Here is a 21,233-nt window from a genome sequence, read left to right as displayed (position 1 = left end):
ATCACCATAGCATCTAAAATATATCTTTTAAAGAAGACATAGTTTTATAAACCATAGACTGTGATAGACAATGCCTTGTGCATGTATAGATGCCAGATTCTGGGAATCTGGGATGAGTTCTGGGTTTCAGAGAGGAAGGCTTAGACAACCAGATCAAGTCTTCCAACAGGTAAGAAGATGCGATGGCCCATAGCCATCGTATCTCAATTTTGTAAAACCATCTAAAAAAAAAATCCATTGTGGGTCATATGATGAAAACTTAAATGGTTCTGTTTGTTATACTTGTGGCTTAGTGTTTGTGGCAAGGACAAAAACATCAGCATTATGTATATTTTATAAATGAAGCCACCTACAGTGGAAAAGGACTGTGAAATAACACAACAGACAGATGGGTCATCAAACTAGAACTAACCTTCCTTCCTTCCTTCCTTCCTCCCTCCCTCCCTCCCTCCCTCCCTCCTTCCCTTCCTTCCTTCCTTCTTTTCTTCTTTCTTCCTTCTTTCCTTCTTCTTTTTTCTTTCTTTTCTTTCTTTTCTTTCTGTCTCTCTCTCACCCAGGCTGGAGTACAAGTTCAGTGGCATGATCTCGGCTCACTGCAACCTCTGCCTCCCAGGTTCAAGCGCTTCTTGTGCCTCAGCCTCCTGAGTAGCAGGGACTACAAATGCATACCACCACGCCTGGCTACTTTTTTGTATTTTTATTAGAGAGGGGATTTCACCATGTTGGCCAGGCTGGTTTCGAACTCCTGACCTCAGGTGATCCACCCGCCTTGGCCTCCCAAAGTGCTAGGATTACAGGCGTGAGCCATCACGCCTGACTGAACCAGAACATTATTAAAGGCAGTTCTTTTGTTATTAAGGTTTCCTTCTTTATCAACAACCCATGAGGTCCATATTTTCAGGAAAGGAGAAAATAGCTAACAATACAGAGTAGAAATAATGATGATTCTTAACCCAAGCTCATACAGAGTCCTTTTCTGCTATGATAATGTGGAAATCCGTAGAAAAGGTGGCAATTTAGAAGGATAACTGTGATTACTTTCTGTCTTCTAAAGAGGAGGCGCTTTGAGCTCTGCCAGAAGATAATTGGAAGCTGGTGGTTTAAATACACTAGGCCAGGCTAATGGCATTTATATCATGGAAAAGGTTACTGCCGGCAGCCTGGGATTTCTGCAGTGCAGTTCAGGAGACTCTTGATCATATTTTACCCGTTAACTCTGTGAAGAAATTGGACTCCACATCTAATGTCCAATCCAATTTTGCTAGCAGTGATAATGGATCTGTGCCAAGCAGAATGAAAACATCCTACAGTCTTCCTGTTGGTGACAGAGGAGGGAATTTCAAAAAAGACAACAGGGCTAACACATCTTCCCCACTAGACTCTTTACAGATGGAATTAATGGTAATAACAATAACAGCAAGGTTGGCATCTATTGAGCTCCCATTGTCTACTGGACACAGCTAAGTGCTATGTAGAAATTCTCTCTTCTAATCCAACAACCACCCTATGAGATCAATATTATTATCCCAAAGTACTCAATGAGGAAACCGAAGCTTGGAGAAGTAAAGAAACTTGCCCAAGTTTAGGCAGCTGTAAATGGCAGAACTGGAGTTAGAACCTACAGCTGCCTAACTTCAAATCCCACACTCTTTCTACCCGCTGGCCAAAGTGACTTGTAGGGACATCTTCCAGGCTCTGATGAGAACTTGAATATCCACACTTTGGAGTATAATCTTCTTATAAGGAAGCTTACCCAAGGCTGGGCTTTGTGGCTCATGCCTGTAACCCCAGCAATTTGGGAGGCTGAGGTGGAGGATGGCTTGAGGCCAGGAATGTAAGACAAGCCCTGAGCAATATAATGAGATCCTGTTTCTACGGAAAAAAAAAAAGATTGGCTGGGCCTGTAGTCCTTGCTACTTGGGAGGCTGAGTTGGGAGATCTCTTGAGTCCGGGAGTTCAAGGTTGCCTTGAGCTATGATGACACCACTGTACTCCAGCCTGGGTAATAGAGCAAGACCTTGGCTCTATTAAAAAAAAAAAAAAAGCAGCAGCAGCTTACCCAGTTGGAGTTTTGTCTGTTCTTATCATTGCCCTAGTAAGGGAGCATCTCCATTAGGGTAAAATTGGGAATTTTATGGTCTTTTATTCCTCCTCTCCTCATAAAAACAAATAACTCCCTCCAAGCCTTTGTTAATGATGAAATATGCAGATATATCAGCTATGACTTCCATTCTGCCACAACACTTGGATTCCAGAAATGTTACATTTCTACACCTGTAGTTCCAGCTACTAAGAGGCTGAAGTTGGAGAATTGCTTGAGCCCAGGAGTTCAAGGCTGGCCTGGGCAACACAGAACAATCCCATCTCAAAAAAAAAAAAAAAAAGGAAATGTTACATTTCTTGTGTTTCTCCAAATCAATTTGAATCTGTTCTGAGCTCCCATCTGGCGCAGGGCATGAGAGATTCAATGCCAGTTATGCTGGGGCTCCTTCCACCTCTGGTTATACAAAAGTCATTGGTGGTTTGATGAAGTGAGGACACCAGGAAGGAGTGGACCTACACTGGTCACTGTTGACAGTGCATGGTCCAGCTCACAGGAGTCCTTGAAGGCAGGCCATTCTATCATAGCTGGGCCAGATATGATTCTATCTGGGCCAGGTTGGGAATAGGGCTGGCCCAGATAGAATTTCTTGGAACATTTCTTGGAACTGCCCTAAGAAATCCTCCCCTGTAAGTCACCTACCTCTGGCAAATGAGTACCCTTATAAGGTTAGAAAAATCCTTATAGTGAGTAAAATCCACAGTTTATACAGCAAGGCTGCATGATAAGGGAGAGAGAAGGCAGGCGGGAGAGGAAGGCTGGAGAATCCTTAGCCCTCAAACTCAGATGGGCAAGAAAAGTAACTCTCTTTCTTTTTCTGTGATCCTCTCCACGTGCCAGAAGGTCAGTCTCAGTTCAGGCTCTTCCTCCGTATTTTCTGGGGACCTACATGATGTTGGGTAGGGGGAAGGCTGCAGTGTCTGGTCCCCATTTGTCCTCATCTCACCACTCCGGCTGGTGTCCCTGAGAAGCCCTTGTTCCCACCTTTTCTCGGGTTGCCCATCCAGGCAGAGCATAACTGTATCCTCTTTCTCCTACTCAACACGCCCTCACCAGATTCTTCCCTTCCTTCCTTCCATGCTTGTGTGTGTGTTCAGGTGAGCTCACTCTGTCCCTTCCTCTATCATTCTCTTGCTCAAGCACACGTGCACACACATGCACCTGCCCCTCTCCAGCGGCTTCTTTGCCACCACACAGGACTGTTAAAGGCACTTCTGGTCTACGTCCATACCACCATACTCTTCTTCTCCTGCACCCCGTGGAGGGAGGGGGAATTTTGTGCTGTTGCCGATTCCTGGCCTTTCCTGGAGGCAGACACAGGTCCCTTGTCTTTCAGATTCCCCAAAATTTGATGGGACTTACGTCCTCTCCTCCACCTCTTCCCCCAGGGTGAGACAGGACAGAGGGCTCCTTTTCCAAGCCCACTGGCTTCTAACCTCTTGCTTCCTCTCTGGCTCTCCTCTCCTTCCTATCCACAGGGTGTAAATGTAAACCTCGCTTCTTTGAAATCTCTTGTTTGTGGCATCAAACTGAGTGTTTTAGGACTTAGGTATTCAAAATCCTAGGCTCTTGCAATTTAGTAGTTTTGGCTTATGAAACTCTGATAAGGAGAGATGGGCAGATCATAGGTCAGGAGTTCGAGACCAGCCTGGCCAACATGGTGAAATCCCATCTTTACTAAAAATACAAAAATTAGCCAGGCATGGTGGTGGGTGCCTGTCATCCCCAGCTACTCAGGAGGCTGAGGGAGGAGAATCGCTTGAACCTGGGAGGCAGAGGTTGCAGTGAGCCGAGATCACATCACTGCACTCCAGCCTGGGCAACAGAGCAAGACTGTCTCAAAAAAAAAAAAAAAAAAAAAGAATTGGCTCTTGTGCCCTCCTCAGTCTTTTGTGCCTCCTTCCCTGGGGCAGGGAAAGGGCCCTAGATTAGAAGAACTGTGGAGGAAAGATGACTGCGATTACTGGTTGAGCATCCCAAATCTGAAAATCCCAAATCCATGTCACTTTTTGGATGCCAGCATGACACTCAAAGGAAGTGCTCCCTGGGGCATTTTGGATTTTGGAGTTTTGGATGCTCAACCAGTGATGCAAATATTCCAAAACTCCGAAAAAATTTCAGAACACTTCTGGTCCCGAGCATTTTGAATAAGGGATTCTCAACCTGTGCTATATGAGAATATTATTCCATCTCAGAGGGAAGGGACTATCACTTATTGAGTACCTACCATGTGCCAAATATTACATTCATATATACAATTACTCTTTAAAACAGGCTTTGAAATAAGGGCATGATACTTTCACCTTCATTACCTAATAAGAAAGCAGGCACAGAGAAGTTAAGTAAGTTGCTCGAAGTCAAGCAGCTGGTAAGGATCAAAACCAAGATTTAATCCCAGATTTGTCTGACTTAGGAAACCCACATCCTGGGCAGCACATCACCCTGAGCTCAGATTTGCAAGGCGGTGTCCTTAACTGGCTGTGTGATTTTGCACAAGTCAGTTTACCTCTCTGGGCTTCAGTGTCCCCATCTGTTAAGGAAAAGGATGTGGTCTGCGTGTCTCCTGCTCTTCCCAGCTTGAACCTTCTATGATTTCCCGTGAGAGGCCTTGGAAGCCTCATCAGTAATTATTGATCAATTGACAGATCAAAATAAGCACTGGGTTTTTACTTTAAAGTTAGACTTTAATTACCAAGCCCTCTGCTTTCAACTAAATAGGAACTATCCTTGCAGAAGAGTCTGGCTCCTGCACTAGGATGTGAAGTTATTTCTAGCTGGACATCGTTCTGCCTGGAGCAGGGTTCTCAGGATCAGCACGATGCTGTGGGAGGGCACCATGCAGAGGCACCCAGGGTAGCTACCAGCTGCGGAAAGATTGGAGCATCCACTCTGCCCTGGGACTAGCTCACTGGCACTGGACAAGGGCTTCTAAGGAGGATAGGTTGACTTTGCCCTATCAATGGCCTTTCCCCACTAATGCAAAGCCCAAGACCCCTTTACCAGTCCTTCCAACCACAGGCTGTCCCCTGCAGCCTGTCACCCCTGTAGTGCCACCCTGGAGGTTTATCTTTACCAGATCCCTCCTCCTGGGGAAATGCATATGCACAGGAGGGACCAGCATGCACTGGGGCTCGTCGGGGCTCCCTCTCCACTTTGAATGCTAGAGAGTATGGTGCTGACCCGCTTCCCTCATCCCCTCCTGAGGGACACTCAGCCCCGAAACTTCAGACTGTGGTCCCCTCCCCTCCCCCTTACCCCCTCCCCTCTCCCCCCTCCCCTCACCCTCCCCTCTGCCCTCCCCTCACCCTCCCCTCTCCCCTTCACTGCCCTCCCCCTCCCCCCTCCCCATCCCCTTCTCTGCCCTCCCCTCCCCCCTTCACTGCCCTCCCCCTCCCCCCTCCCCATCCCCTTCTCTGCCCTCCCCTCCCCCCTCCCCCATCCCCTTCTCTGCCCTCCCCCTCCCCCATCCCCTTCTCTGCCCTCCCCCTCCCCTTCTCCCCCCTCCCCCCTCTCCTCTCCCTTCCTCCCTCCCTCCCTCCCTCCCTTCCTCCCTTCCTCCCTTCCTCCCTTCCTCCCTTCAATGTTACAACCAAACTTCTAAGCCCAAAGAGTGCTCTCTTCTAGTCACACACAGCCTCCTTCAGCCTCGGAGACCTGCAACCTGACTGCCTTCAGTCCTGAGTCTTTGATCTCCTTCCTGGCCAGAGGGCAGGGACCCCAAAAGATGGGGTCCTTAGGTGTTCCTCACAGCCAGCATCATGGCACTGGAAACTTAGAGCCTGGCAACAGTTTCATGCAATAGCTTCCAATGGATTCCTGTCACAGAGCAGCCAGGAGAGAACCAGATTCCAAATACATGAGACAGGGAACTAGAAGGCAAAGACAAGAGGACTTAGAACCAGGGGGAACGTGTACAGGAGTGGGTAGAAGACACCTGGGGGAGGATTCCTTCAACTCATGAGCACGTGGCATAGGCTGCCACCTCTGTGTTTTATGCGGCTCCCATGGCTGCCCTGGGACCCTGAGGATACAGCCCAAAAGGGACTGCCTGATCTCCTGTGTCATCTTGCTTTGTACCTGACAAAATTTTCAAGAAGGGAATTCCCTTGCTGCTTGTCAGAAGTTCAGAATTTTTAATCGGTTCTCTGGGTGAACTGCTATAGGACATCCACAGGCATAGAAAGCCTTTTCTTGGCTAGGAAACTCTGCTGACTACAGAATAAGGCTTCCAGCAACCTGAGATAAAAATAGGTTGTCTATCTCCTCCGCTGAATAGCATGAGAGGCCAGAAGAGAGAAGAGGGGCTGTAAATCTCCTTTGTCTATCTTGGGAAAGAAGTGCCTTACTTGGTTTATTGATAATCATGGAGGGTAAAGCTGGAAGGACCTCCAGGACAAGGATTTGCTGTCTGCAGAACCTCAGGGTTCAGGGAGGTCCTCAGAGGGTCATTAGACAGGTAAGTGAAGGGCCACATTCAACAGGGCACCTCCTCTCCAACTTCAACCAGAGAAGCTCTGCTTTCATCTGTCTACGTATTAGGGTCTGCTGGAATGGTATCATGGCTAAAGAAACGTTTGGAAGCTTGTGAGACAGGCCAATGCCTTATTTCACAAGGAAAGCAAAACAAAACAAACCAAAACAAGATTCAGAAAGGTTGAATGACATATCCAGAGAAAGTGAATGGCTGAATCAAGATAACAGCGTGAATCGCCTTACTCCTTGTTCACTCAGCATTCATTCAGCAAATAGTTACTTAACATGGCTAGGTGCAAGACATTTTGCTTGGTAATGGACCAGGACTACTGTAATAAGACAGATACGGTTACTGCACTCCAAGACGTTTAGGATCTAGTGGAGCTGAAGATTTGGTTCCCTGAATGCTGCCTTTGCATACATTGTTTACTGATGCTCAAAAAAAAAATGGAAGTGCAGCACAGTAACGTAGCTTTCCATATTGATTCGTCAGTACTTCTGGATCTGGGCAGATGTTTTCTTTCATTCTTGTTCTAGAAAGATAGTATTGCTGGCACACTTCTAGGTTGACTCCTCTCTGAGCACTTTGCATTCTATGTCTTCTGGGTGCTAATGAGAAGCCATTTGTTAGTGTCATTGCCATCCCTTTGTAGGTGATATGCCTTTTGGGTTGCTTTTAAGATCTTCTCTTTGCCTTTGGTATTCTACTGTTTCACTACAATGTATCTAGATGTGTGTTTTATTTTATTGATCCTACTTGGAATTATTAATTTACTTATTTTATCAAGTCTGGAAAATTCTTAGCCATTGCTTCTTCAAATACTGCCTCACCTTTGTTTTTCTTTTTCTCTCCTTTGGGACTTTGGTTAGCTGCATGTTAGACCTGCTCATTCCATCCTCTATGTCTTGTATTTCTCTCTTATATTTTCTGTCTTCTCGGCCCATTGTGCGTCATTCTTAGTAATTTCCCTAATTCCATTTTCTAGTTTATTAATTCTCTATTTGTGATTAATCTATTATTTACTTCCTCTACATTGAATATTTTTATTTTAATAATCATATTTCACTTCTGAAAGTTCTATTCTTTTTCAAACCTGCTGGATCATTTCTAATAGTATCTGTCTGGTCAATTATTATTATTTTTAGACAGAGTCTTGCTCTGTCGCCCAGGCTGAAGGGCGGTGGCACAATCTCGCCTCACTGCAACTTCTGCCTCCTGGGTTCAAGTGTTTCTTCTGCCTCAGCCTCCCCAGTAGCTGGGAGTACAGGCGCTTGCCACCACGCCCAGCTAATTTTTTGTATTTTAATAGAGATGGGGTTTCACTGTGTTAGTCAGGATGGTCTCGATCTTCTGACATCGTGATCTGCCCGCCTCAGCCTCCCAAAGTGCTGGGATTACAGGTGTGAGCCACCACACCCGGCCTGGTCAATTATTTCTTAAAAACATTTCTTACATTGTTATTTTTTGTCTTGTGTCTGGAAATTCCGAACTCTAAAGTCCTTAAAGGTCTAAATCTTGTTTGTTTTTTCTACTCTCTTTCACTTCTCTTTTCTGGTGTGTTCATGGTCTTAATCATGAGCTCCATTTGCTTCATCTTAATCTATGCTAATCCTGAGAGACTGCTTTAGGGATACTCTCCTCCAAAGAGGATTTACAATTGCTTCTGCCTGAGCTGGGAGCATTGCCATCCATCCTCCCTCCCTAGAAGGGACCAATGCTAGCCTCCTTTTGTGTTGGAGGTGAGTGCCTTGGGTTCAGCCACCTCACCTCGTCCTGTTCCAAGGCTCGATGTCTTCATCAACTGTCACTATGGCGTTTGTCTTCCGGGCCACTTCGCCATTCGTATTTGCTTACCTTTAGCATTCCCACCTCTGGTTTCAGCTCATGGTTTTGTTTTAGTTTGCTGAGGTGTGGGGTAGGGGAATGGTCCTTTGGGATTTCCCTGCCATCTTGCAGTTTCACACTGCATTAAAAAGTAGGTTTAATCCTGGACCTCGTTGTTATTGAGTGGTTTGGCCCGTATGAAGATGTAGTCTGCCATCATGCTGGAGGGAGAAGACCTCATTCCGTTGAAAGAATCCTGTTTGTGGATCCCCTGTGCTGCTGTTTTTTTGTCCTGATGCCTTCAGGTTTAAAATCCTGTCATCTTCCTCCTCAAGAGATCTGATGGGCGGAATAGCTGAAGAAAGAAACGGATGAGAAGCGCAAGTAAAGAAAGCTTTGTCTTCCCAGAGAACATTTCTAGATTTTCTCTTGCTAAAGGAGGTTGTGGCCTGGCTCCTTCTAATCCTGTCTGACTCTGTCTGTTTTGCTTTTATCCTCTCACATGTTGATAAAAGTCTGCATTTTTTTGGTGACAGTTCTAGTCTTTTATCTTTGAATAGCGCTTTATAGATTGCAAAAGACACACACACACACACAGACTTACCTGATCTTCTCAGCAGCCCTCTGAGCAAGCATTGTTGTACCCATTTCAGGAGAGGTCCAGAAAGGTCACTTGAGTTGCCGAAGGACCTAAAGTCTGTTCATTAGGACCTTCGCACATACCTCCTGACTCCAAATCCATTGCTTTTCTCCACTAAACCTGCTGTCTCTTGAGAGAAAGTAAAACACAATCAACGATTCATCCATTTAATCACCTAATATTTATTGATCACCTGTTATATACCAGGCACTGTTACAGGTATAAGGAGATCTCTGACAGCAAAGCCCTTGCCCCTATTACATTCTAGTTGGTGGCAGATCATCAATAAACAAGCAACCATATAATGTCAGAGAGTGATCATTGCCATAATGAAAAATAGATAAATGGGGCTCTAGGGGAGTCTGGGGCTGGATGAATGCAATGAAGCATGGAGCCCTGAGAAGAACAGTGAGGAAGGCACCCGGGTAGAATAAAAGCCCAAGGTGAGACAGAACTTGGCGTGCTCTGAGAACGGTTGGAGGGCCCTGTAAGTACAGTGGCCCCAGCGAGGTGGAGAGTAGTGGGAGGTGCAGTAGAAGAGATGGCTTGGAAACATGTTAGGGAAGATCTAAGGAAAAAGTCTGAGTAAGGAGGCAGAGTCTGACCCTTGGAAGTTTGCTTCCTCCTCAAACAAGAACCTGTGTGCTGATCGACCCTGGATGTTAACAGCGCTCCCTGAATTGCTTGTCTCGTTCACAGGCTTACAGGTTTTCCCAGCTTCCTGAGATGGTCATGGGCTCACCGCCTCCACCCGTACCTCCCCGGACTGGTCCCGTGGCTGTCGCTTCTCTCAGGCGGTAACACGTTCCTTTCTTTGTTTTGTTTGGAATATTCGGAAAAGGGTCAGTCCTGTATACCCTGACCTGACAATAGCACCATCAAATTTCCTTCATGCTCCACCCCATTCAGGGTGTGTCACCTGTACAGACAGCCATGTGCCTGTGGCATCCCAAGTACCATGAATGAGCAGATCACGGTACTTTTGTGCTTTTTAATCAGAAAGTTCTTGAGAATCCACAGTTAAAGAAGCCCAAGGTCAACTGTCCCATACCTGGAAAGCCTCAGACCCTGACCTTGAACATCTGAAAATGACTGTAGCTCAGACCACCACAACAGCTGCTACCAAAAGTCCCTTGGTTATGTAAGGGTAGTGTCTGAGAAGCCAGGGAGGGGCAGGCACGTCTGGGTACCCACCCCAACTCTTGACTTCCAAGAGGGAGAGATTGAAAACGTATGAAGTCAGATATCTCAATCGCAACACATATGTTAAGCATGTTCTTTGCTCTATGAAAATATAACGAGTGCATGTTTTTAATAAGGATGGACAAGAAGAACAAAAGCCCTGAGCACTCGGAAAGGCTAGACCTATGCCCTGGGGTACATGTGGACCACTGCCCTGGCCTTCCCACTCCAGCTTCCCCCAACACACAAATCACATCCTATCTGTGAATAATGGGTCTGGGCCTTGTGAGTGGGGAAGAAAAATAGGAGTTTCCCTCCGAATAGGAGGGAATAGGAGAGACCCTGCTGTCATCGCCAGTGGTTTAGAATGTGGAGCGGTATAGACGTCACCTCTTGCTGCCAGCCGAGGCTGGGTGGAAAGCAGCAGAGCCTGACCTGCTGTACAGCCCCAGGAATTGGCCTTGCCTCTCCATCCCTGTTTCTCTATCTGTAACATGAGCACATGGGCCTAGATGATCTCAAAAGCTCCGGGATTCCCCAGAAAACGGTCTCAGAATTGCTTATGGAGCAGAACTCAGAAATTTTCCCAGGAAGGGTTTTCTGAACAAGTAGCAGATGCCTGGAACTGCATGTGGGAAGCCAGGGCTGTGGGAACAAGCAGGCAGAGAGGGAGGGAGGAAGAAAGGAAGGGAGACCCCACCCTGATGAATGGTCACATCATACAGCCTCCACATTGGACCTTCCTAGGAGAGTAGCAGTGGGCTTCTCAGTTACTCCTGAGGGTCCCGGATTGGAGGGGCCTCATACCAGCAATTTGTGGGAGGTTTGCTGAAGGCCAGCATCAATTTCTTATTTCTTCTTTCAACCACCTGTCTCCTCCCAGGCCCCTCCATACCATTTGCTCTCTTGGCACATATCAGGGGGACACTGCCCTTCATATAAACTCAGGATTAGACCAGGAAGGAACATTTGAGATGAGTTTGTCTACCCCTGTCGTTTTACAGATGAAACAGGCTCGGAAAGGGAACGCAGGCTGGGCATGGTGGCTCATGCTTGTAATCCCAGCACTTTGGGAGGCTGAGGCGGGTGGATCATTTGAGGCCAAGAGTTTGAGACCAGCCTGGACAATATGGTGAAACCCCGTCTCTACCAAAAATACAAAAATTAGGTGGACATAGTGGCATGCGCCTATAATCCTGGCTACTTGGGAGGCTGAGGTGGGAGAATCGCTTGAACCCAGGAGGCAGAGTTTGTAGTGAGCCAAGGTGGTGCCACTGCACTCCAGCCTGGGTGACAGAGTGAGACCCTGTCTCAAAAAATAAAAAATAAAAATAAAAATAATGAAAGGGAAGGTAGCTGGAACCCAGACCTCCGCTTCCTGTGCTCTCCCTTGCTGTGGCTGTCATTTGCTCTGTGACAGCCACTGCTCTGCTCAGAGGGCGGCCCTGTGGGGGGCCAGACCTGCTGCAGCTGTCTTTGCCTCTCTCCCATTGGACTAATTTTAGGGGAGCCTGAAGTCCCTCTGTGAAACTGCCTCAGGCCAGGGGTGATGCTTGTGAGGGAGAACGGTCTGTGGCTGAAGGACCCTTTGGAAAACCAGGAGATGCCCGCATCTGCAGAGCCCAAGCTGCCCTCTTCTTACATGGCCTTCTGAGCACTAAGTGGAAATAGGATGTGTTAAATGGGCTTGATTCTCTGATTGCCCGGGCACCAAAACAAAGTTCTGTTAGAATGCTCATTGCTCCCTGGAGTCAATCCCAGTTTCCGAGTCTTGGGCTTGGTGCTTCCTGCCAGTTAGGAACAGGGAATGTGGCTCCCCAGCTGTCCCGGGTCCCCTTTCCATGAGAAGGGAGCAACCAGGCACTCCAGACAGAGCCTTCCCATTGGCTGCTAATGATGTCATCACCTCCTGGGTCGACCATCCCCAGCTAATACCCAGGGCTAATTGCTTTTCTTCTTTTATGTGGAAATTAAATGTTCTACCACCCAGAGACATGAGAACCACCCTTAGGGGAGAACTGACCTTGAATGTCTACAAATGATTTCAGCTCAGGCCACCATGACAGCTGCTACAAATCTGGGTGCCTCCTACCCTGCTGGTGTCCCTAGAAGGCCGTTTGTTATCTGGGAATAAATCCAGTTCCGGGCCTGCCACCCTCAGGAGGCTTGGAGGCAGCTGTCCACGCCCAAAGGTGACAGGGTGCGTTCCTCCTGCCTGGGATGCCACCTGAGGTCTGGGACAGTGCTAACGCAGTCCCTCTGCCCCATCTAGATCCACCTCAGACATCGGCAGCAAGACCAGAATGGCCGAGTCTGCAGGGCCCGAGCCGGCCCAGCTGCACGACAGCGCCTCCTTCACGCAGATGTCCAGAGGCCCCGTGTCCGTGGCACAGTTGGATCAGTCGGCTTTAAATTACTCAGGTGGGCAAGAGAGGAAAAGCTCCAGTGTGTCCCCCACCCCTGCTGCTGTGCCCTGTCTTCCCCTAAACCCCCAAATCCAATCTTCTTTCTACCTACCACCCTCAGGAATCACAGCCACTGCATTTCTGGATCCCCTCGTAACTTCAGGAGCCCCAGCTAAAAGAGCTGCTGCTTTTCTTTCTTTAAAAGATCTGAAATCAGGCAAAATCCCAAGTTATGCTAAAGTCAGCATGTATGTTAACATTTTGCCAGACTTCAGTTCAATTTTTTTGGTTTTATCTTTAAAGCATTCCAGATACAGCTATCCACCCCCATTTCACTCACCTTCTCCCAAAAGGTGATCCCGGGCCCCAAGTGATAGGTTTTAATCCTTTACCATGTATGTATAACAGTATATATTACTGTTTAACGTATTTGAAATTTACATAATGATATCATGGCATACATTTCCTTTTGTACTTTCTCTATTTAACAGTGTTCTAAAAAAATTTCTCCAGGTTGCTATACACATACTATATAGATCTAGTTCATTCATTTAAACTGCCATGTGGTATTCTATGATGAGCCACAGTTTATACTTTTCCCTATTGATGGACATAATGGTAGTTTCCAGTTTTTTGCTATAACAAACAATGCCGAAATGAACATTGAGGTTTGTACATGACATAATTGGTTTCTTAGTTGATTCAAACCATACGTTTTAGGCTAAAACTGTAAGCACTCGGTTGCCAAAACTTAGTAAAGCATTCATGGTGTCTAGAAATTCCATCAGTGAAGTCCATTTCTTTTAGTTCTTTTTCTTGGCTCTTTAGAAATACACATTCTCCTGGAAGGAAAACACCTGGACACCAAGGTGTTCTCTTGCTGGCAAGTCAGGGGTGTTGGGATGGGGATGGGGGAGTTGGACCATTACTTCTCTAGAAAGCCAGGTCTGAGTCCCAGCAGACTTGTTCTGACTGCGAGGGTGAGTGGGGCTGAATGGCAGGTGGAGGTCTGCTGCTCCTCCTGCCCCTGGAGACCTTTGTTCTCTCATCCCCTAGCCAAGGCCAATCCCAGAGTCCTCCTCTACTTCCCTAGCTTCCCCAGGCCTGGGTAGATGCAGGCCTAGTGGGCGGGGTGCTGGCTGGGCCCACAACTCCCTCTTTAGGGGATGAGAAGAAGGGAAAAATCCAGAGCACTACTAGTACATGCTGCATTTGGTGAAGTTAGAAAAAGACTTTCCTCCCCCAGGTGAGTGCAGACTCCACCCCTGGCAAAGGAAATACTGGCTGGACTTTAGCCCCACTTGGCCCCTAGGCCAGATGCTCTTGAGCCATGCACCACCTGCCCAGCTGTGCACAGTGGCTCTCGAAGAGGTCCACAAAGAAAGAAGACCAGGTTTCCTCCGCCACATCCCTCCTGCCTCTGTTGCTACATCACCTGGGATCTTAGCCATCATGGCCGGGTCCACTGCACCTTAAATGCAACTAAATTCCCCAGCAAATGTTACAGCCCAGAGCAAGCTCCCCTCAGCTCAGACCTGCTTTAATGAGACTTCAAATCCAGCCGCCAGCCACGGAGGCAATGAAACTGACTTTATTTGGCTCTTGGGTGGCTGGATCTGCCAGACCAGTCTCTCTTAACCTCCCTCCTCCATTTCCTCCATGCTAGGTAATACGGTGCCAGCGGTGTTCGCCATCCCAGCTGCCAACAGACCTGGCTTCACCGGCTACTTCATCCCGACGCCTCCCTCATCCTATAGGAACCAGGCCTGGATGTCCTATGCAGGAGAGAATGAGCTCCCGAGCCAGTGGGCAGATTCGGTGAGACCCTTGCTCTTCCCGTCATAAAACTTCACCTGCTTAACACACGCCAAAAAGTAAATCAGATAAAAGGTTGAGGCTGAAGGTTTGTTAGCCTCCTCCCAGTAACCGGATGACTAAAGTCAGCCATTTTAAAGGAGATAGATGGTGTGGTGAGAGGGGACGTCCCCTTGACAGAGGAGCTTGAGACCTGCCTTCTAGCCCAGCTCCCACCTCTTCCTAGCAGGACAACCTTAATCAAGTACATTTTTATAATAATAACTACCATTTGTTGAGTATTTTCTATCTACTAGACACCTTGTCAGATGTTTTGTTTATATTATTTAATCTTTATTTACAATCTTAGGTATGTCTTATCATTCCCATGATTACTCCCATCTTGCAGATGAGGAAATCAGGGCCGAGTCAGGGGATGCCATTTACCTAAGGCCACACAGCTAGGAAGGAAGTGCCAAGGACGGAATTCAAACCCGCACCTGTCTGGCTCCAAAGCTTTTATTAAATGTGTTTCTTTTAGCATAAAATTCTATAAAATTTTAGAAGAAATGTTAGAAAACGAAGCATTAGAAACCCAAGACTGGGCTGGGTGCAGTGGCTCACGCCTGTAATCCCACAACTTTGGGAGGGTGAGGCAGGCAGGTCACCTGAGGTCAGGAGTGAGAGACCAGCCTGGCAAACATGGCGAAACTCCTTCTCTACTAAAACCACAAAAATTAGCTGGGCGTGATGGCGAGTGCCTGTGATTCTAGCTACTCGGGAAGCTGAAGCGGGAGAATCACTTAAACTCAGGAGGCAGAGGTTGCAGTGAGCCGAGATCATGCCACTCCACTCCAGCTTGGGCGATAGAGCGAGACTCTGCCTCAAAAAAAAAAAAAGAGAAACCCAAGACTGAATTACTACATATATTAATTTTCTAGATGACCAAAGTTTACCCCTTTAATTTCAAAAACATTTAAAAATATATGCAGCTTGGCATAAAATATTTCTGAAATGAATGCTATCTTCCCTCTCCCCATTAGAAGAGTATACAGTGTAATTTGCCTTTTATGAGTGATTCAATATACTTATGATGCCTCATTATACTAAAATGGCATTTGTAGGGTGAACTCTCGTGGCTTGTAGGATTATTGCCCTTATATTGTGAAATATCTCCAAACTACTATAATTTTGGGGGTTACTATTGTGGTTCAATATGTTTTTTTCTGACCTTGCTTCCAGTGGGTACTCCATATTGCTGTCAATGTCCCCACATCTCGTAATATGCTCACCCTTAAGTGTGCTTTGCATTGTGTGCCATTATCTGCAAACGAGGCTTATCTGTGCTCGTTAGAATTGTTTGTAAGCTTGGAGTCAATAAGCTGTAAGAGAGGAACTAGAGGGATCCCCTGCTGTTCAGTCTGTCACTCTGGATGTGGGACTTTCTGGCAGCTGTTGTTATTGTTTGGGGGCCTTTTTGCATCCTTTGTCATTCTCTGCTGTTCCAACGGCTGATGTCACTGGCTAGGATTTGATCAATTCAGAGGTTATTGATTTTGTAATTCCACTTCATCTGAAAGTTATGTAGACTTTTCAGAAAGTAGATGATGTTTAACTTGAACTACTTAGGCAGTAATTTCTTTAAGCCTGCAGCTTTGACAGTTTACCCGTTGTGTGGAGTGTAACACTGGGCACCAACTGGAGCTGGTGAAGGTATTTTCCAAAACCTTGACCCCTGTTTTCAAGACACTTACAAATGATAATTTAGCCGGGCTTATAGCTACATCTAGATGCCTTTGGGTTCATAATTGCCTTAAAGATGAAGGTAAAGGAACCAAGCAAATGGAAACATAACCTTCCTGCCACGATGACTGGACTGGACTCTTCTGGGCTCATCTCCCACAGTGTGAAGGAGAACCAGTGTCCTATTAGTTGTTTTTAATTAAGAGGAAGATGATTGCTGCAGCCTAATTGGGTCTTTCCTGGAGCCCAGTTATCACCTGCAATTAAGCAGGGAGGCGTGCCCATGAAAGGAGCAAGGTGAAAGGGTGATTTATAGCACATGGAAATAAGTGCAGGAAGCTCAGAAAGACCAGTTGTCAGCTTGAGAAGGGTCCAGGAATAATGCACACCTTCCACATCTATGTGAAAAAGAAAAGTCCCTCACCAGCATTTGGATGTTGGACCTTCCTAATCCCAGGAGCTGGCTTGGATAAAATCACCTGGACCTGGGATGACAAATAGGTTTCATCCTTGGTGCCAGATGGAGAAGGATTGGGAGGGGCTTCCAGGCTTAGCAGGAACCTGTGCTATGATCAAGTTGGTGATGTCTGCCATGGGCGCTGGCTAGGGAAGTAGTATTTGCCAGCCCTGAATTTTGGCGAGAAGGGCATGATGGCTCCAGCCCGCATCTACTACAAGGGAGGAAGAGTTTCTCATCTCATCTTCCCTGCTTCTGTCCTACTGCCGAATATTGCCCTGAGGATACTCCAGTGAGATCAGGTATCCCTTGCCTGTCCCAGCCACCAGCACCTGCAGGCTTGAACCATAGAGCTGGGGGGTCCCAAGAGTTGGACATTGACTCTCTCAGCCACAGCAAGTACAGTTAGCTGAATTTGAAATGCAGGGAAAGGGAATGTGGCAACTTCCTTCTCAAATATTTGACCCCAGCTGATCATTCTTCCGTGAGTTTCAAATTGTGCTCCTCAGAACCCCAGGTTCTGAGAGACTCCCTGCTCCTGCTCTGCACAATTCTGAGCACTGGTGTACAGCAATAAGCAAGTGAGGCACTCACCAGCTTCACGGAGTTGGCAGCCTGAGACAGGCAATGGCACCAGGAGCAATAACTGTTACACTGGAGAAGCTGCAAGGAAACATCTAACAGGGATCCCTAGGCTGATGTTGGGTTGGGAAAGGTCTCCTGGAAGAAAGGAAGTTTGAGCTGAGATCTGAAATACATACGCCATGTCCTGGTCTTGGTTTTTTGGTGACCCCAGTAACCTGTACCTTCCCAGCTCATGTGGCCCAAGAACTCAAACAGCCCAACTCTGGTTTTCCTCAGAGATACAAATGAAACATATCAGTCCTTGTATATAAAGACCCACCCTTAGCACTTGTGTGCCATTTTGTCTTTCTTTGCTGGGTCTTGTGAGGAAATCAAAGTCCCAAATTTTAACTTGGGACATCCATCCCATTACTTCTTTCCTCGCTTGGGTCCTCATCAGTTCTCATCTGATCCATTGAGAAAGCCTCAGAACTTGTCTGCTCCCTACCTCCAGTGGGTCCACCTCCAGGTGTCCTTTCCAAATATAGACTCCTCCTCTGCCTGACACCCATCCGTGGCTCCCAGCCCAGGCGTCAGCCGCACATCTCAGGAACCTGCCTTCTCAGGAGGGATCACCGGAACATCCAGCAGGGAGGAGAGGGGACTGCTTTCCCACCACACATCCCCCCATCTAGAGTTTCTGAGTCATCACCCCATCCCATTGGTATTGTCTGAATGTTTGTGTCCCACTCGATTCATATGTTGAAATCCTAACCCACATGGTGATGGTACTAGGACATGGGACATTTGGGAGATGGTTAGGTCATGAGTGCAAACCCCCTAATGAATAGGATTAGTACCCTTAGAAGAGAGGCTTGAGAGAGACCCCTGACCTCTTCTGCCATGTAAGGGGATAGTGAAAAGACAGCTGTCTCTGAACCAGGAAGCAGGCCCTCACCAGATGCAGAATCTGCCAACACTTTGATCTCAGACTTCGCAGCCTCCAGAACTGTGAGAAAGAAATTTCTGTTGTTTATAAGCTCCCCAGCTTATGGTATTTCAGCATAACAGCCAGAACAGACTAGGACTTCCTGCTCCATCCTCCCTCAGGAGCCAGATGAGCATTGCTGTTAAGCATGGGAACAGGCTGTATTTCTCAGAAGTGTGACATTGAAAACGGGTAGATCAAACGGGACATGCAGACTCTGTAGCCTGACATTCAGCAGCTTATGAATCCACCCCTGTCTGTCTGTCTTGCCTGAGCTCCTTCCACACTAAACGCACCCTCTCCGGTCAGCCTGAGGTCACTGATGCTCCCTGGGGCACTCTCTTCTTTGTACTGTTATGGGATCTTTGGGGTGTCAGTTTTCTTCCTGGAAACCTCTGTGGCCGGTGGTGCTTTTGCCTGAGTTCTTGTCCTGGGTCCAGGAAGAATGAGGTATGTAGACACAGCAAAGGTGAAGGAGGTGACAAGGAGGTTTGTTTAGCTCAGAGGAGACCCGCAGTGGGTAGCTCCTCTCTGTAGGCAGGTCGTCCCATGGAGTGTTCAGCTCTCAGCACAGAAGAGGCCCTGGAGAGGGTGGCTCCTCTCTGCCCACTGCTCATCCCACTGTCTGCTGCTCTCAGCAGAGAGGAGGCCCTGGAGAGGGTGGCTCCTCTCCACAGGCAGCTTGTTCAGACGTCTCTGCAGGTCTCTGAAGCTCTCAGCAGGGAGGGTAGCTCCTTTCTGCTGCTGGTTGTCCCGTAGTCTCTCTGTCCTCTGCTCTAGCTGTCCTCTGCCCTGCTCTGGCTGAGCCCAGGGCTTTTATGGACCTCAGAGGGGAGGAAGTGTGTGCTGATTGGTCCATGGGTTGGCCCAGAAGAGAAACCACGAGTCCTCACTCCAGCCTGAGGACTAGCAGGTAGCCCCCAATCTTCAGGCCCTCCCTGGCTTTCTGAAGGTAGGGTCTTATGGGAGACCCACCCTCTTCCGCCCAGGAGTCTGTCTACCCCACCCCTTGCCATTCATGGCCCTGGGGGCCTGTCCCCAACCGCACTCAGAAGTCAGAGCCCCTACAGGGGGAAGAAAGAGGCCAGGCAGCAGAAGCAGACACCCCCAAGCCAGCAGGGAGGGGGCACCTTCCCAAGATGCTGAGGATGTAGGCAGATGCCTAGTCTTGTGCCTGGGAGGGTGGCTACAGCTGCACCCGGGAGCTCCAGCCCCGCCAACACAGAAGGGGCAGGGTTCCAACTTGTCCCTGGCTCCTGCCTGCTCGTGGAGGGGGAAGCCCAGTTCTGCAGCTGTGGGTGGGGTGGTTGTAGCTGCACCCAGGGCAGATCCTGCCTGCTCCTGTCCCCATTCAAGACCACAGGGAGGCTCGAATCCACAGCACAATTTGGGTGGCTGTAGCCCCACCCAGGAGGGCAGGGCTCCTGCCTGCTCCATAGAGGCGGCGACCTGGGTCTGCAGTCATGGTTTGGGTGGCTGCAGCAGCATCCTGGGGAGCTCCTGCTCCAACTCAAAAGCGGGGGGCTCCCACTGGCTCCATGGAATGTGCAGCCCTAGCCGTGCACCCCTGCTGCAGCCGGTGTGATGGCAGCAGCCTCTGCCATCAGTACTCCCATACATTTTGATTTGATGATTTGTATTTGATTTTCCCTTTGCCCAGAATGCCCCTCCTACTGCGTCTTCCTGGAGGTACCCTGTTCAACTTCCAAACTCACCTAAGCTGCCCAGTCCTCCCACACATACTTCATTCGCCATAGCACCCCATGCCTCTGTTGTCTGTGGGTGCTTATTCTATAGTGTTCCAATTAACATCATGGGTTATGTGGATTACCCTGGAACAGCATCCCTGTATGTGCCACTGTTTCTGTAGGAGAATCGACTCTAAATTAAAAATTATTTACTTGTCCTTATTCCTAGAAGTTTACATATTTTAAGCATAGGACTCTGTGTCTTCCACTTTTGATGAAGAGAGAAAAACGTTTCAAGAAACCAAAATCATATCCCAGATCCAAGACATTGTAATGCAGTGATTAATTCCAGCCCTTGGAGCCAGACAGACCTCTGCAAAGAATGTCTTGGTAGGTTGTCACCTTAGACTGTGGCACTCGTCAATTTCCTCATCTGCAAGGTAAGGATAACAATACCGACCTCCTAGCTTATTGCTTTGAGAACTAAATGAGATAATGTGTGGAAAACCCTCGGCACAGGGCTCAATCGATGTTAGTTATTATTAATAATAAACCCCTGGGTTCCTCTGGAGACCATAAACAGTTCTGTTGTTTGCTGGATTGTGCTTATGTGAATAAGGTAACCAAGAGCTGGGTATGGTGGTACCCAGGTATAGTCCCAGCTACTCAGGAGGCTGAGGCAGGAGGATCACTCGAGCCCCAGAGTTCAAGACTGCAGTGAGCTATGATGGCACCACTGCACTACGGCCTGGATGACAGAGTGAGACATCATCTCTAAAAATAATAGTAATAAAAAATAAGGTAGCTAGGCAGATTCAAATATAGACTCAGATGTATATATTCCTAAGGTTTTTCAGACACCTATTTAATTCATCCAAACAGTATATCCAGTGAGTCTAAATTACCTATGTTCTTTTTTTTTTTTTTTTTTTTTTGGAGACAGAGTCTCACTCTGTTGCTCAGGCTGGAGTGCAGTGGCGCAATCTCGGCTCACTGCAACCTCTGCCTCCTGGGTTCAAGTGACTCCTGCTTCAGCCTCCCAAGTAGCTGGGACTACAGGCACCCACCACCATGCCTGGCTAATTTTTTTTGTATTTTTAGTAGAGACGGGGTTTCACCATTTTAGCCAGGATGGTCTTGATCTCCTGACCTCGTGATCCACCCACCTCGGCCTCCTAAAGTGCTGGGATTACAGGCGTGAGCCACCAAAATTACCTATTTTCTAAACAAACTGACTCTGAGTTTTGTATCTATACAATGGTATGTGGCTTCCATTTTCTTCTGAGTTCTCTTCCATGTCCTCAGTCCCCTCCTGCTTCCAGTGTCGAGTGTGTCCTGTGACTTGAGCTCCTTCCTCATGCCGGGCCCTGTCC

General features: G+C 47.7%; 1 protein-coding gene and 1 long non-coding RNA gene across 8 annotated transcripts in view; one reads left to right on the top strand and one right to left on the bottom strand.

Moving 5' to 3' along the window:
- KIAA1549L (KIAA1549 like) overlaps positions 1–21,233 on the top strand; it is a 292,279-nt gene that overhangs the window by 264,773 nt on the left and 6,273 nt on the right. For all 7 annotated transcript variants that reach the window (XM_065528331.1, XM_005578244.3, XM_074013979.1 and 4 more), the window contains 3 exons: positions 9,739–9,836; positions 12,494–12,642; positions 14,293–14,444. In XM_065528331.1, the coding sequence (XP_065384403.1) occupies positions 9,739–9,836; positions 12,494–12,642; positions 14,293–14,444 (399 nt within the window). The remainder of the gene's footprint in view (positions 1–9,738; positions 9,837–12,493; positions 12,643–14,292; positions 14,445–21,233) is intronic.
- Positions 7,499–21,233, bottom strand: part of LOC141408463 (uncharacterized) — a 35,096-nt gene continuing 21,361 nt past the window's right edge. The window contains exons 2-3 of the long non-coding RNA XR_012423344.1: positions 9,004–9,168; positions 7,499–8,754 (exon numbers count right to left, since the gene is read on the bottom strand). This is a non-coding gene — a long non-coding RNA (uncharacterized lncRNA). The remainder of the gene's footprint in view (positions 8,755–9,003; positions 9,169–21,233) is intronic.

Source organism: Macaca fascicularis, chromosome 14 (genome assembly GCF_037993035.2).
Source record: "Macaca fascicularis isolate 582-1 chromosome 14, T2T-MFA8v1.1".
NCBI lineage: Eukaryota > Metazoa > Chordata > Mammalia > Primates > Cercopithecidae > Macaca > Macaca fascicularis.
The sequence above is the reverse complement of the archived record's forward strand: the minus strand, read 5'-3'. Positions and strand labels throughout refer to the sequence as shown.